Genomic DNA, 13,387 nt, shown 5'->3' on the forward strand with positions numbered 1-13,387 from the left:
AGGTCCTCGTGGTTGAATGGAACTCCCAACCACCACCAAAAAATCATGCCTTCTTCAAGTACTTCAGTTTCAGCAACTGAACTTTTAGAGCCCCTAAGCCACTTATCGCTTCTGAAAATCTTGGCTTATGGCTGTGTCATTTTTCCAGCTCTTCAGCTTTCCTCTGATTTCTAAAGTGAACATTTCCTGTCATTTCAAATTAGCCCATTAGATATATTAGGAACAAACCTAAAACCAAATCTGCCTCAGAAAAGGGAAGACTTGAAAACAACAGACTCAAGTTGTTATTTTTGCTCTACCTGGGAACAAAACACATAGTGACAGCAGAGGTTCATTCACGACAGTCAGTCATCGTATCTCAAAGTTTTCCCAGATTTGACCAGCATAAGAAGGGCAGATATGTAGAAAACCAAACACCAGCAGGTTCATCGGATTAAGTCTGAATTTTACCCGCAATGATGAGTTTTTCACAAGCGGTTGCTGCTATAATAATAAAACATTTTTTCTGCTGTAGAGTAGACCTGCAGATGGATAAGAAACCTACTCAGTGTGTGCACATACCCATCCTGCCCAGACTCCTAATAAAACTCTGCAACATGACTGCCTCCGCTCTGATTTTGATCAGGGTGACGCAACTCATATCAGACTAAACGACGACATTGTTGTGAAAACAAGCAGTTTTCACTACTGCTTGGGTAAGGTTTCAAACAGAACAGAGTGGACATGTGTACATGGAGTCAGATAGTACCTCACGCTTTAAACCAGCTTCAGACTAGTTGGTTTAAGCATCTGTAGCTGCCTAGGTGTAACACCACCGAGGTCAGCGTGGGCTACTTTATCCCACTCTGACTGCACTATGGTTCCTCTCACAGAGGAATAACTTCTCGTTATCATTCCACTGACCTGATGAGGCCCTTGAAACATTTGTAATCTAATCTCCCAGATTAACTTCCACTATCAAATGAATTACTAAAAAAATGAGGAGGAAATCTGGGATTTTACTATTACCATTGCTCTAAACGTTTTATTTGTATGGGACATTCTGTACAAGACAAAGTTAAATACACTTTTTGTACAAAGGTGACATATATGACACCTTGCCAAAATAGTATCTCTGATTACATATTCATCTACATACACAATATGCCATGTCTGTTGTTAGCTAAGGGGTCACTTTTCAGCAGAGGGTGTATTTTTTTATGCCACAGAAGAAAAGAGAATGAAATTAAGACAACATGCAGACCAAGTGTCAATGTCACCGGTGTCTTTTAATTCCCAATTATCAAACAGTATCTGTTTTGTTCATTTCAGGAAGTCACATTCATTGGGCATTGAAAACGAAAATGAGAAACAATGAAGAGAAAAACATAATGAAACAAATTGATGCATGTTGCTGGAACAGGATATGATTCTACACAGATCTGTGCAAAGGTTTTTACATTTTGCATTGCCTTGTCTGATTGACTCAAAAAGCCTTGTAATGTCTTAAGGGAAATAACTTCTGGTGCTTTATATCGAATAAAAATATGCAAGTCGTCTTCTTGATGCAGACAGTGATTGAGGTAATGCTCTGGCATTTTTCTGAGAAGAACTAGATCTAAATTAATGTTCTGGTTGCACATTTCTTCCTTATGGAAGGATGCCCTAGCAAACCTCAAGAGCCATCTCTCTTGCCTAGTAAGGACACTGCCACTGAACCCTGGTGAAGGAAGATACTGCTTTTAGGCTCCAGGAGCAAGGATGGTGGAAGTTGCTTAGCAATACTGGGGTTCTCAGTGCTCCAGCTTGGTGGAATTACCCTACACAGGTGGTGGTTTGGTGAAGTGGTCCCAGTGCTTTATTTCTGCCTTTGTGAGTCAGGGCCCAGGTGAATCCGGAGTTAGTTCATCTTAAATAGATGACAGGTGGACAGTGGGCTTTGCAGAACAAATATGCGTGGATATAATGCCAAATAATAGGTAAGAAAGATCTGTCTCACTGAGGTTCTGTTGTCAGAGAAACTAAGTTTCAACAAAAATATTCTCCATAACCAGTGATGAAGGAGCCTCAAAGGTTGTTGCAGCCTGTTTTAGAAAGAGGGTCGGAGTTCAGGGCCCCTCCTCATCTTCATTTACCCTCCAAGACAACCATAAACCACAATCTATTTCCAAGCCCTATTCACTGATCTGTTCTCTTTCTTATACCCTGAAAAATCCTTACATCTTCATGGGTGAAATCCTTTTGAGGCAATCCTCTTGGGCTCCCTTTATACTCATCATCCTACAGTCTGGATCACAGTTCTTCTCATCCTAAAGCAAAAATACATCACACCCCAGTATCTCCCCTCCTCTGAACAGAGTAGAACAGCTCCTCTGAACTCATCTGCACTGTAGACATCCATATTTCAGTCAGATGAAAGCTGGCCTGTCACAAGGCAGCTCCCTCCTTCCCCAGATGAGCACTTATCTTTGCTGCTCTTCTGTCAGGGAGTGGAAGGTTATCTCCTAACTGACATACTTTAAAGCAGTGCTTTAAAGTAAATGGTGTAGGTTTACTAGACTGGAAATTTTTTTCTTAAACCTGGTTCGAAAAATCTTCCACCATTTTTCATCTCTACACTATTTTCTGTCCAAATGCATTCTGCAAAAAATCTTATTTTACATTATAGATGCCCTGTGAGGTAGGTGGGAAAATCAAACTATATTTGCTTCATGAAACAAAGTGTGGACTATAGTTCATAGAAATTTCAAGAGGAACAAAGGCTTTGGATCTGGGATCTTTGACTGTTTGGGATCTCCCACTCACAGAAACACTGAAGCTGACACTGAGGCAAGCTCCTCCTGGGAAGCTGGAGTGCTTGAAGTAAGGATGATGAGTGGATCTTAAAGGCAGTATTGAGTCCACTTATAGCTGACAGTACAAACATATCCCCATATATACAAAGATGAAAGGGTTTGCCAAAGGCCGTGTAACATCCCTGTAGTAGAGTCAGGAATGAGCTCAGATCTGATGCTGCCTATGCTTCAGACGCTGGATGGGAGACCTTAATCTCACAAAGTTTAAAGAAGTTTGCCTAGCTGATCTAAAGCAAACAAATTACATTACACTGAATTAAATAAAATTAAAATAACTGAAACTCTGAGATGCTTTACTGCATACAGATAGTTTCATGTGAATGGGAAGCAAAGTGGGAGACAGATGTTTATTCAAACACTATCTAAACCTTTCTGGTACTCCATTATGGCTTACATTCAGGTTGGTTTCCAAATCTAGCTCAAGTGCTAATTCCCCGAGAGTTGTATTTGCATAGTCAGTTTGGTATCTCCACACTACACACAGTAGGACTTGAATTTTTGTTGGGAATTGATTTTGGAAAGAGCAACTAGTTTATCAGGACTCAGAGGAGTTTGCATACTGACTGGGAAGAAGGTGTTATGATAAATATCAGAAAGTAAAAGTTCTTTATTAAACTCTCGTGAAATATTCACTCTTAAGAGAGAAACACTGTTTATCTGCCTTTTTTCCAAGGCATTTTTTCCAATCTTCAGTTCAGTAACTTGTTCCAATTTTGGTAAAGTGTTGCCAAAATATGTCACTTAAAGAATTCATTTCAGAATATAAACTGCTGTTTCAGTACCTCATGATACATCTACACAGTACGTCATTTCAGTACATGCACCTTACTTAATAATGAAAAACGGTATCTATCACAGATAGGCATGACTTAAATTTCAAACCTAACAGCTCTTCTGTTTTCTTGTAATTACGAAGAAGCAAACCACAGATCTTATCTACCACTCTGGTGCAAATAAACCCTAGTGTATAAGTAGTTACAATGGTATAAATGTAAAGATACTGATACAGGTCTCTCTCATCCAGAAAGAAAAATGAGCTACATCAGTGTGAGGCACTGTTACACACCAATTGCACCCAGCATAAGGAATGTACTAGTATTATTATTCTGGTAACACAAACCCACAATCCTTACTGCAAATTTTATGACACAACAAGAACTTTGTATAGGTCAGGCTTTATCGGAAAAGCCCATATGGTTACCAATCTGTTCAATGCAAAATGAGACTTACTAATATCTGGTAAAGAAGTGAATATATATTTCTTGGATGATATTTTATACTTCACTGGAGTTTTGTAGGTGAAGAACTAGGCAGTACAGAGAAGGCATGTAAAGTGACAGAAATCTGCGTTCAGCATCTTTCATCAGATGTTTTGAAACAATTGCAGGATACAGAGTGGATCCAGAAACAGACCTCAAAGGGACGTTGACAACTTCACCGTTTCATCTGTAACCTTGATTTGGTTGTGGAAACTCAGCTTACTCTCAGAAGCTGTATGTTAAAGGCAGTGACAAGGAATTTACGTAAGTGTTGTTTATATTATAAGCAAAATATCTGAAGCACAAGGTGATTGAGGTGAAACTCTTCCAGCCTGCAAACCATGTCATTCTTCCTCATCATAAAATGCACAACTCTTGTCCTATTTCCTGTATTGGTGGGAATAGGAATGTGCTAATTCAGTCATATCCTTTTTGTCTTTACAAATAAAGTGCAGGTCAGGTCAGTCACAAGATTGGTTCCGTGCCATTCCAGTCAATAACAGCTCCTTGCCACCTAGAAATGAAAGCAATCATTTTACATCCATCAGCTAATCAGGTCACTGGAAAGGTAACCCAACACCCCTCAACCACCCAATGAACCTTAGAGAGTTTAGGATGGACTCATTTGGGGTGACTAATCACATCTCCTCAAAGGTGCCCAAGTTTGGAGGTCAGTCACCTTACCCTTCCTCCAGTCTCTTCTATGCAATAGAGAGTCCTCATCATCAGCTGATTCAGAACAAGTACTTTAGTTTTGCAGAGACTGTAGGGAATCCCCAAGCTGGGTACAAGAATTAATGCTATATAATCAGAATGCTCAGTCTCTCAGTCTTCACAGTGCTTCCGAATGCTTCAGTCTCAGTCTGACAAAGACCTGAACCAAGACTCAATGAAATCAGGATGATGCTCCCCGGTGACTTCACTGGGTTGAAGTGAGTCAACCTACTGTACAGTCAGAGTCATTCATTGCACCCTTGTCCGTGGCATTTCTCACGTTTGCAAGGTCATGGTCCAGACCTTCTGGGAACTAAACTATTGCATTCCCATTGTCAAGTATTTAGATCTGGTTTGCAAATCTGTCTCAGAGTGCATGTGCAGAGTAGTAAGACATTGGTGAGGGGGTGGAGACAAGAGTGAGTTGCCAGAGTGCCACATTCTTTCTGTCACTGAGGAAAGGATGTGTCAGCAGGGGTATGGCAGCTCAGTCCTTTCATGCAGCGAGCCAATTAAGTGTAAAAGAAAACCAAAAGCTGAATTCATGCAGTATTCAGTGCAAAGTCTCAAAGGAAGTAGCCATCTGAGGGCTGTTGTGAAATTTTTCCTTCTTTTTTTATTTTTCTGAGAAAATAAAAATTTTTAAAAAAAATGCAGAAAGACTGTCCTCATCCCAGGGCTCAGCAGGAATACACAACAGTGATGCCTGACATTTTAAGCTAAAAGCGGAATAAGTTCTAGCTGGGGATATTCAACCTAGTCTGGCATTAGCCAGTTTGGAGAGCTGTCTCTGCCAGAGATTCAGAATATCACCTTACACCCAGAACAACAAAATGCAAGTGGGAAGTACAATCACCACCTTCTGTCCCCATTGGATTCTTCTGGTAATGTCATCAAATCATCCTTTATCTTTGTGTACAATCTTCCCAAGGCACCACCTTCTATCTCACCAGGGTGATTAAAGATTTGAGAGGGATCCACAGAGACCCCACAGAGGCCAAAAGACACCGAATTAAATCTGCTCTGAGACTACACTGTACTCTGTGAAAATACTAACACGTGCTGATACCATTTTTGCTGTTATGGCTTAAGATGTTGCTAATCGCTACGCAGTGAGGAACTGGCCTTTTTTAAAACAGGCTTTCAATAAAGAGCTTACACAGAAGATAATATTCTGAAGCAGGACTCAAAGTAATGTCCATAACAAGCCTTATTTCCTGTGTTTATTTTCAAACGATCTTTCTTGAGCAGTTTGTAGACTGAAAATCAGTCCTTGGCTGTTTGCTCCTGTGAAGACAGCTTCAAAACTTTTTTCACACATTGAATCTGCACAAAAAGAGGTGCCAAATAGTGAGAAACCTCACTCACAGGTGCTGAACAAGTCTTTTCTTTACAGACAGAAACCAAACTGTCCGGACAATGCACTGTGATCATTTCCCCAAACTGTCCTGCCACAATGTAATTCAAACGGAACCCACATTCTAGCTGCTGATTCAATTATAATTCATCAGATTAGCAATGTGAAAACTGCATTTGACCCATGTGGTTCAACTACAACCTCACCTAAGGGTCATGGAGTTAATGAGAACCCAAGAGGAACTGGTTCAGGACCTGAACAATGCTCAGTCTGGAATAACATTCAGAGTATCTCCTGTACTAATCATTTGGTATTGTTTTAGAGCACATCAATAATTCCGGACGAAATGCCCATGCTCTTCTCTCCTCTTATCCACTACATTTCCACTGGATGTCTCACTTTAAAGCCAAACAGATCAAGTAATGTATCATACAGCCCCACTACCATAGAGGAAAGCTGATGCTAGAGGGTTAACAAAATATACCGCTGAATTCAGATTATAATATCAGATCAAAGTTTTATTCCCCTCAGGCAGAGCTAACAGATGTTATTTCCGCTAGTGCAGAGAGACGCTGAGGATCGTGACTGTGATATAAGAATATTCTTCTGGGAAGAATGGGATAAGACATCTGCACGGCATCTCCCAAACAACCCAGTGATGCACATTCCAGACATCTCTCGGTCAGAATCTCACTGCTTCTACAGATATCTAGGGCTAAAATCCACAATAAAAGTACATGTACTTGCACTGACTGTTGGGAGCCTGTAGGTTAAAGCGATACCTGTTGGTGACTGGTTATTCTAGCCATCTGAAGTGTTACCTGCTTTAAACTCAAATCTTGCTCTTCTGACATTTTATAGAATAGGGAACAAAAACATGAGCCTCCTCCTCCTGCAGAAGCAAAACAACCCTTCTCCTCTGATAATAATAATAATAATGAAAAAAACTAAATACAGAAACAGTCTATTACATATGCAGTTTTCCCTTTGGGAGAGGATAAGAGAACAAACAGCAGACAGATGTTAGGTGCATAACTCAATGCACTACAGGACGATGGCGTTCAGGTATTGGCGTAAACAATGGGTAAGGCTTTTCATGGATTAAACCAGAACTGAGTCATGTGAATGAAAGGAAAAACCCCCATCAACGTATGCAAACAACAGTTAATCTTCTCAGTTCTGATTGTTCAGACTGCGAAATTCTCCCCACTGCCTGAGAAATTATCCTGGATTTTTTGATGAGAAAGATTTGATATGGAGCTTCATCATGAATGCTTAGTCAAAATAAGTAATGTCTGTTTGCTTGCTTGCTTGCTTTACCAAAATTCAGTTTAGGACTGTTTTCCATGGCTGTATGATAGAAAACATTTCTTTTTTATCTACCAATTTGTTAAAATGTTGGTTAGTTTGGTTTGTTTTTACTTTTCCTTATATACTCATTCATAGTTGGAAGAAAAATTTCTTAAAACAAAAAGGAAAAATATAACATGAAAAACCTTTAGCAGCAAGGCCATGCTTAAATAAATATGCTCAAAGCAAATGGAGAATACTGAAAACAAGGAGTCAGACCGATCAGGGTAAATCTGACAGTCCTGAGAATGGTACAAACAAAATAAACTGACACTGGAATTTGCTGGTAATTTACTTCTCCAGTAGATTAAAGCAGGGAATTTAAAATAAACAAACATCACCATTACAAAAACTGTATAAACTTTGATACAACGCCAGGAATGGAGGATGTTCTAAGAGCAACTTTAAGTAGTTGCATGCATTATTCACTCCCACTGTGCAGGTTTCTGAGGCTATATGTTATTTATTTTAGTTTCTAGTCATGCTTATGTGTCACTGGAAGAGAGGAATCAATATAATCTGTATGTGCAGGGAGCCTGGACTAATGTCACTGCTGTCATGTTACAGGATGCCCCTTTTCTGTAACTTTCTAATGGCAGCACTGCATGAACACACTATTTGGCAGTCATTCTCCTCTTTTTTTTTTTTTTCGGTATTTTTTTACAGGACAAATTATGGCAAGGAGAGGAGGGAAGTTACAAGAGAAATCTGAAGCTGCTTGGCTTGCTGATTTAACAAATGTTATGGTCTTTGACAATGAGGCTTTTACTTCTTGCTCCAAAGATATTTAGATAGCAGCTTTCAAAGTCCTACTGATGGAGTTGATATAAAGCTGATTTTTCTACCCAGTTAAATTTCTCCATTTTGCTTCTTTCATGTCTCACTGAACTGAAAATGTTCTCATTAACTTCAGTATGAATTGGATAAATTGCTTAAAATTCCATCATTTAATACCACATAAATCTCGAAATGGCCATGAAAATCCTAACATGACAGAAACTAGCCTTGTATATAAGGAGAGAATATGACCTAAGAACTGTCAAGAATGACTTCACAAAATGTGGTGTTTTGTAATCTTGAGAAGCTCTGTGCTGCCCGTAGACACATGGGAAGTTTGAGAAAACTGAGACCTTTGAGCTCAGGCCTTCATGCACTGAGAATGGTACCCAAGTACCCCAGTGTAATTATATTTTTTCAGAAAAGACTGATGAAGATGGAAGAAATTTTCCCCTTCTCTCATTATACCTCTAAAACAGGAATCAGTTACTTTTAGGAATCTAAATTTAGACCTACTGAAATCAAATTGTGCTCTCAAACTGAATTTGGCTCAGTCAGTTCTTGGTGATGAAATGAAGGTTCCTCTAAGAATGAAGTGAACGTCTTAGCCAGTTTGATGTTAACTACAATAACACACAATTAAATGTGTAATACATATTATCACAGCCTGGCCTATTCAGATCCTTTCTGATTTTTAAGCAGTAATTTTGCAAGACAACTTGCTGCAATATTTTTACCATGCTCCAGCCTTACGTATCTTATTTATATCGATAACTGAATATATCTGTATGAAAAACTATAGTTTCACTTACTTTGTCCTAATACAGTGCTCAAGTGGAGGAGTAAGATCATTTTCTTTATCTTCAGTGCACATCTGAGTTGTGTCTGCAGAGACATATCAGACATTATTAGTGGCTGGAGTATATTTCTATTCATATATAATACAGCAGTAGCTTCTAGGAACTCCACCCATGGAAGTGACGGACCACCACTCACCCTGTAATTCTCCTAGCCCACAAAAGACATGTATCTACTTTGGACTGAAATACCCTGGAAGGTGAGCACTGCTGGAATACCATCTCATGCCCTTGTTCACACCATCTGAACAGACCGGCCACAGACAGGGCCAGGAATGTTCAGAGTAGATACCACAACTATGGCTCTTTGCAAATAGCATGGGCTTTATAGCTGACCTTAGAGCGGACAGTCTGGCACTCACTGCTCTGTCATCCCTTGAACCCTTTCAGTTAGTGGTCTACTGCTTGTTCATGTGATGGCAGGCTAAAGGCTGAAACAGGGTAACTGAGTGCGAATGCTGTTGAGAATGATCCCCAGGTTGTGCCCAGTATTAGTTGATCTCGGCCAGAAACTTGCCCAAAATTGTCCTGACTACTGAACAGTAAGGATGATCGTGGGACAGTGTTCAGATTCATGCCCTGATCCAGGTTAGTTTACTAATATAGAGATGGTTTCAAGGAAAAATGTGGATTAGAAGGTAAAGGAATATGCTGGAGGGCTGCCATGAGGGTTTTATTTTGCAACTGATGTCGTAATTACTAAGAAAGACATTTCTGTTACTCAGATACTAAGGACAGCAGTAGTCCTACACTTGAATAGGAAACCCCAAGTCCAGTCCAAACTGGGTTAAAATTCTTTCACCCTGGAAAAGAAGATTGTCCCTTGACTGTTAAGAAAGAAATGTACAGATGGGAGAAGGCGATGTTGTGTTGGCTATAAGGGAGCTACCACAGGCTGTGAGCATTCCTGTGGGACGGAGAGGCAATTGCACTGTTCTGCAGAAAACAGAGAGGTCAGTGTCTCAGACACTGGATCTGTCAACAGTGAAAGTAGTCACTGAACTTCCCAGAGAGAAAACATCCTGAGACCAGCTTGGATGTCAGTCTGCTCAGCTGTTTCCTGTTTTGGAGTTAAATTGCAGCACATTAGGGTTTTTTCTTTTTCTTCTTTTCTGTCCATCATCCAGCCAATGGGAAGGTTGTGAGCAACAAACGATGCCAAGACAGGTTGTAGGATATGGATCTGCTTCAGCGAGACTGATGTAGGCAGGATGGGAGGCAACTGCTCTTACATTCACAGCTGCCAGTCTCAGATATATCTAGCTTCCTCATGTCATAGAGAGAACCTGGCTCTCCCTTGCCTGTTGATCTTGTTGGTATAAAAACATGCACAAAACTCTGAACGACTATAAGGGCTGGAGCAGTAGGAAACACACAATATTTAAAAGTACATAAAATACTGGTAGTTTTCTTCTAGATCCGCAGGAACTTAGAGGTACACAGGAATCTTCTAAGTTTCAAAGGGCCTCTTTTATCCTGATTTGGAAGAGTTTATAATGATTCATTAGAGTTCTGCAGTAGTATTTGGATCCCTCTAGGAATTCCTGATACTGATGTTCTAGATCTCATAGTAAGAAGCAACAACCACTGTCCTCACCATCGTACCGGTAGCAGGATAGGCATATGGCACAGATGCCTTTCACAGTTATTTCCAACTTACTGAATTTCGTCATTTTTAGACTTGAGTTATTCCAACCAGGAGGTTTGAATGGAGGTTTTTCATACAAAGGAATGGGAAAAAAAAAGTCACTAAAGGTGTATCTTACAGGAGCAGGCAAGGAACATTTAGCTAGGTTAATTAACTAACAAACTGTGTTAAATGTTTCACATAACTCATTTGAGCAACACACACTGACGTTACACTCTTCCATCAAGGGCCACAAAAATGATCAGAGAGATGGAACCTCTCTCCTATGAGGAAAGGCTGAGAGAGTTGGGGTTGTTCAGCCTGCAGAAAAGAAGGCTCCACGGAGACTTTACTGTGGACTTTCAATACTTAAAGGGGGCTTATAAGAAAGATGGGGACAAACTTTTCAGTAGGGCCTGTTGTGATACGACAAGGGGTAATGGTTTTAAGCTAAAGGAGGGTAGATTTAGACTAGACATAGGGAAGAATTTTTTTACAATGAGGGTGGTGAAACACTGGAACAGGTTGCCCAGAGAGGTGGTAGATGCCCCATCCCCGGAAACATTCAAGGTCAGGTTGGACAGGGTTTTGAACAATCTCATCTAGTTGAAGCTGTCCCTGCTCATTGCAGGGGGGTTGGGCTAGACGACGTCTAAAGGTCCCTTCCAACCCAAACCATTCTATGATTCTATGATCTCTCATATATTCACTTATATTCTAAGCTAAGGGTAGTGAGAAACTGAGCACCAACACAGTTACAGGCAAACTTGTTATTCAGGAGATACGATGACTACAGGTTCAGAAGAGTGAAATCTGAACAGACAATCAATGAAAGAAGAAATACTGCTCATAATTTAAACGGCAACCTTAGGAAGTGATGTTTTATTAATCACCTTTCCAGAAGACTTCTGCACATTAAAACAATGTCATCTTAACTGTGGGAAAAAAAGTGTTCTGAAGGAAAATGTCATAATCAATATACCAGCTTTCCCTAGAAGCTGTCTCCAGTATCTGAAGCTCTGCTAATTTCACTGCTTGTGCTACCTTCTGTGGCATCTGCAAAGGGGCTGAGGATGGTGTCTATGGCTCTGGAAGAATCTTCTGAGAAATTCAGTTACAGTCATCTTAGCAATAATTCAGCTGCCTTTTGGAAACACCTTTAAAAGGATACTGAGTTGAAGGTATGCACCAATGAGATATAAGAATGATTTACTAAAACAGATTGTACAAAAATTCCCCTGTATCTTCACTTGGAGACAACATGTTGCAAATGTTAACATAGGTAGGTGTTAACTGTATATACTAGAAAGGAGGAGCAGTATCTCTCTGAGCAGTACAACACACTCTTTCATACAAGTACTCTCTGTGACATAAGAAAAATCCCAGAATCTCCACTCAGTCCCTAAACAGCTGAAAAAAGATGAGCAAAATGCAGAGGGTTATCAACTTAGATACACTGGCTTGTTTTCCTTCTCTGCCTATCAGAAATTTCCACCCCAATGGAAAGGATTAACGAACCTTCGTCTATTTAGGATACTATGTTGAACTCACTAGCAGGCATTGCCTGCTTTTAGGAACTTCACATTCCTTGTCTACATTTTGCCAAATGGTTATGAGTAGGAGAAGCAGGGCAAATTCTCAATATAAAGTGGCAATTGCTACTACCTCCAAAATGTAATTCAACTCTTTCTTTCTGGCTTTTTTGCCTTTCTTGCCCAGTGTAATTTCTTCAAGATTTCCTGAAATGTGACCTTCTTTGTAATGTTCCTAATTATAAACAAGATTCCCATTTCAAGGAATTCACCTTCTCATTAGTGAAAAGCAAGTAACTTTGCTAACCAGCACCAGTGAGATGTAGCTGTGTAGCACCCAGGACCTCATGTTGTATCTCTAGGTAACACTGCCTAACCATCATAGCTTGTTGTTGATATTTCCACAATGGAAATACCAGTAATACTTAGCATTCTGGTATTTCCATCTGGTACTGTATTCATGGTTTAGAGGTATGATCAACATTACCTTTTGGATGTAAAGTAATTTCAGTTTTTCTCCAGACCTAACAAAGGATTACTGTACAGCCAGTACTAGGAAAGCATTTCCCTGGAATGATGAAATTATTTCCATTTTACAGCCCTTTGCAGAATTTCACAGATAACAGAAGATTTACTAGGACACATGCCTGGAAGAGGCTATAGCCACAACAAAAAGATATCTACCTCTGAATGCAAGTTTAGTCTTTGAGGAGACGTATACAGATATGTCTTGACAGGTTGAACTGTAAAGAGAAAAATTTATACAAACTCTGAGCACTTTCTCATCCAGGGATCTCAGAGTGCTTGGTAGCTCTGGATTTTGGAAACGTTCCTGATTTATAAATGATGAAAAGCCAGATAAGGACACCTGTTCTGGACCATATGTTACATGGTACAAAACAATAGAAGAAATGTGTCTTGATCTCTCCAGTCCTATGCTGAACTATACAATCTGTGTCACTTACAAAGTGTCTTATCTGGGACAGACCATGTAGGAACCAGTTGGCAACTACAGTCCAGTAAATGTTAAGTGTTTTTTTGAGATAATATATAATGTGATCACTACAATAGAATTACAGG

General features: G+C 39.8%; 1 protein-coding gene across 1 annotated transcript in view; it reads right to left on the bottom strand.

Annotated features, from left to right (window-relative positions):
• Positions 1-4,558: 4,558 nt before the first annotated feature.
• MINDY4 (MINDY lysine 48 deubiquitinase 4) overlaps positions 4,559-13,387 on the bottom strand; it is an 80,340-nt gene continuing 71,511 nt past the window's right edge. The window contains exons 17-18 of the mRNA XM_075706151.1: positions 9,104-9,176; positions 4,559-4,607 (exon numbers count right to left, since the gene is read on the bottom strand). Coding sequence (XP_075562266.1) covers positions 4,559-4,607; positions 9,104-9,176 — 122 coding nt within the window. The remainder of the gene's footprint in view (positions 4,608-9,103; positions 9,177-13,387) is intronic.

Source organism: Pelecanus crispus, chromosome 2 (assembly GCF_030463565.1).
Source record: "Pelecanus crispus isolate bPelCri1 chromosome 2, bPelCri1.pri, whole genome shotgun sequence".
NCBI classification, from domain to species: Eukaryota; Metazoa; Chordata; class Aves; order Pelecaniformes; family Pelecanidae; genus Pelecanus; species Pelecanus crispus.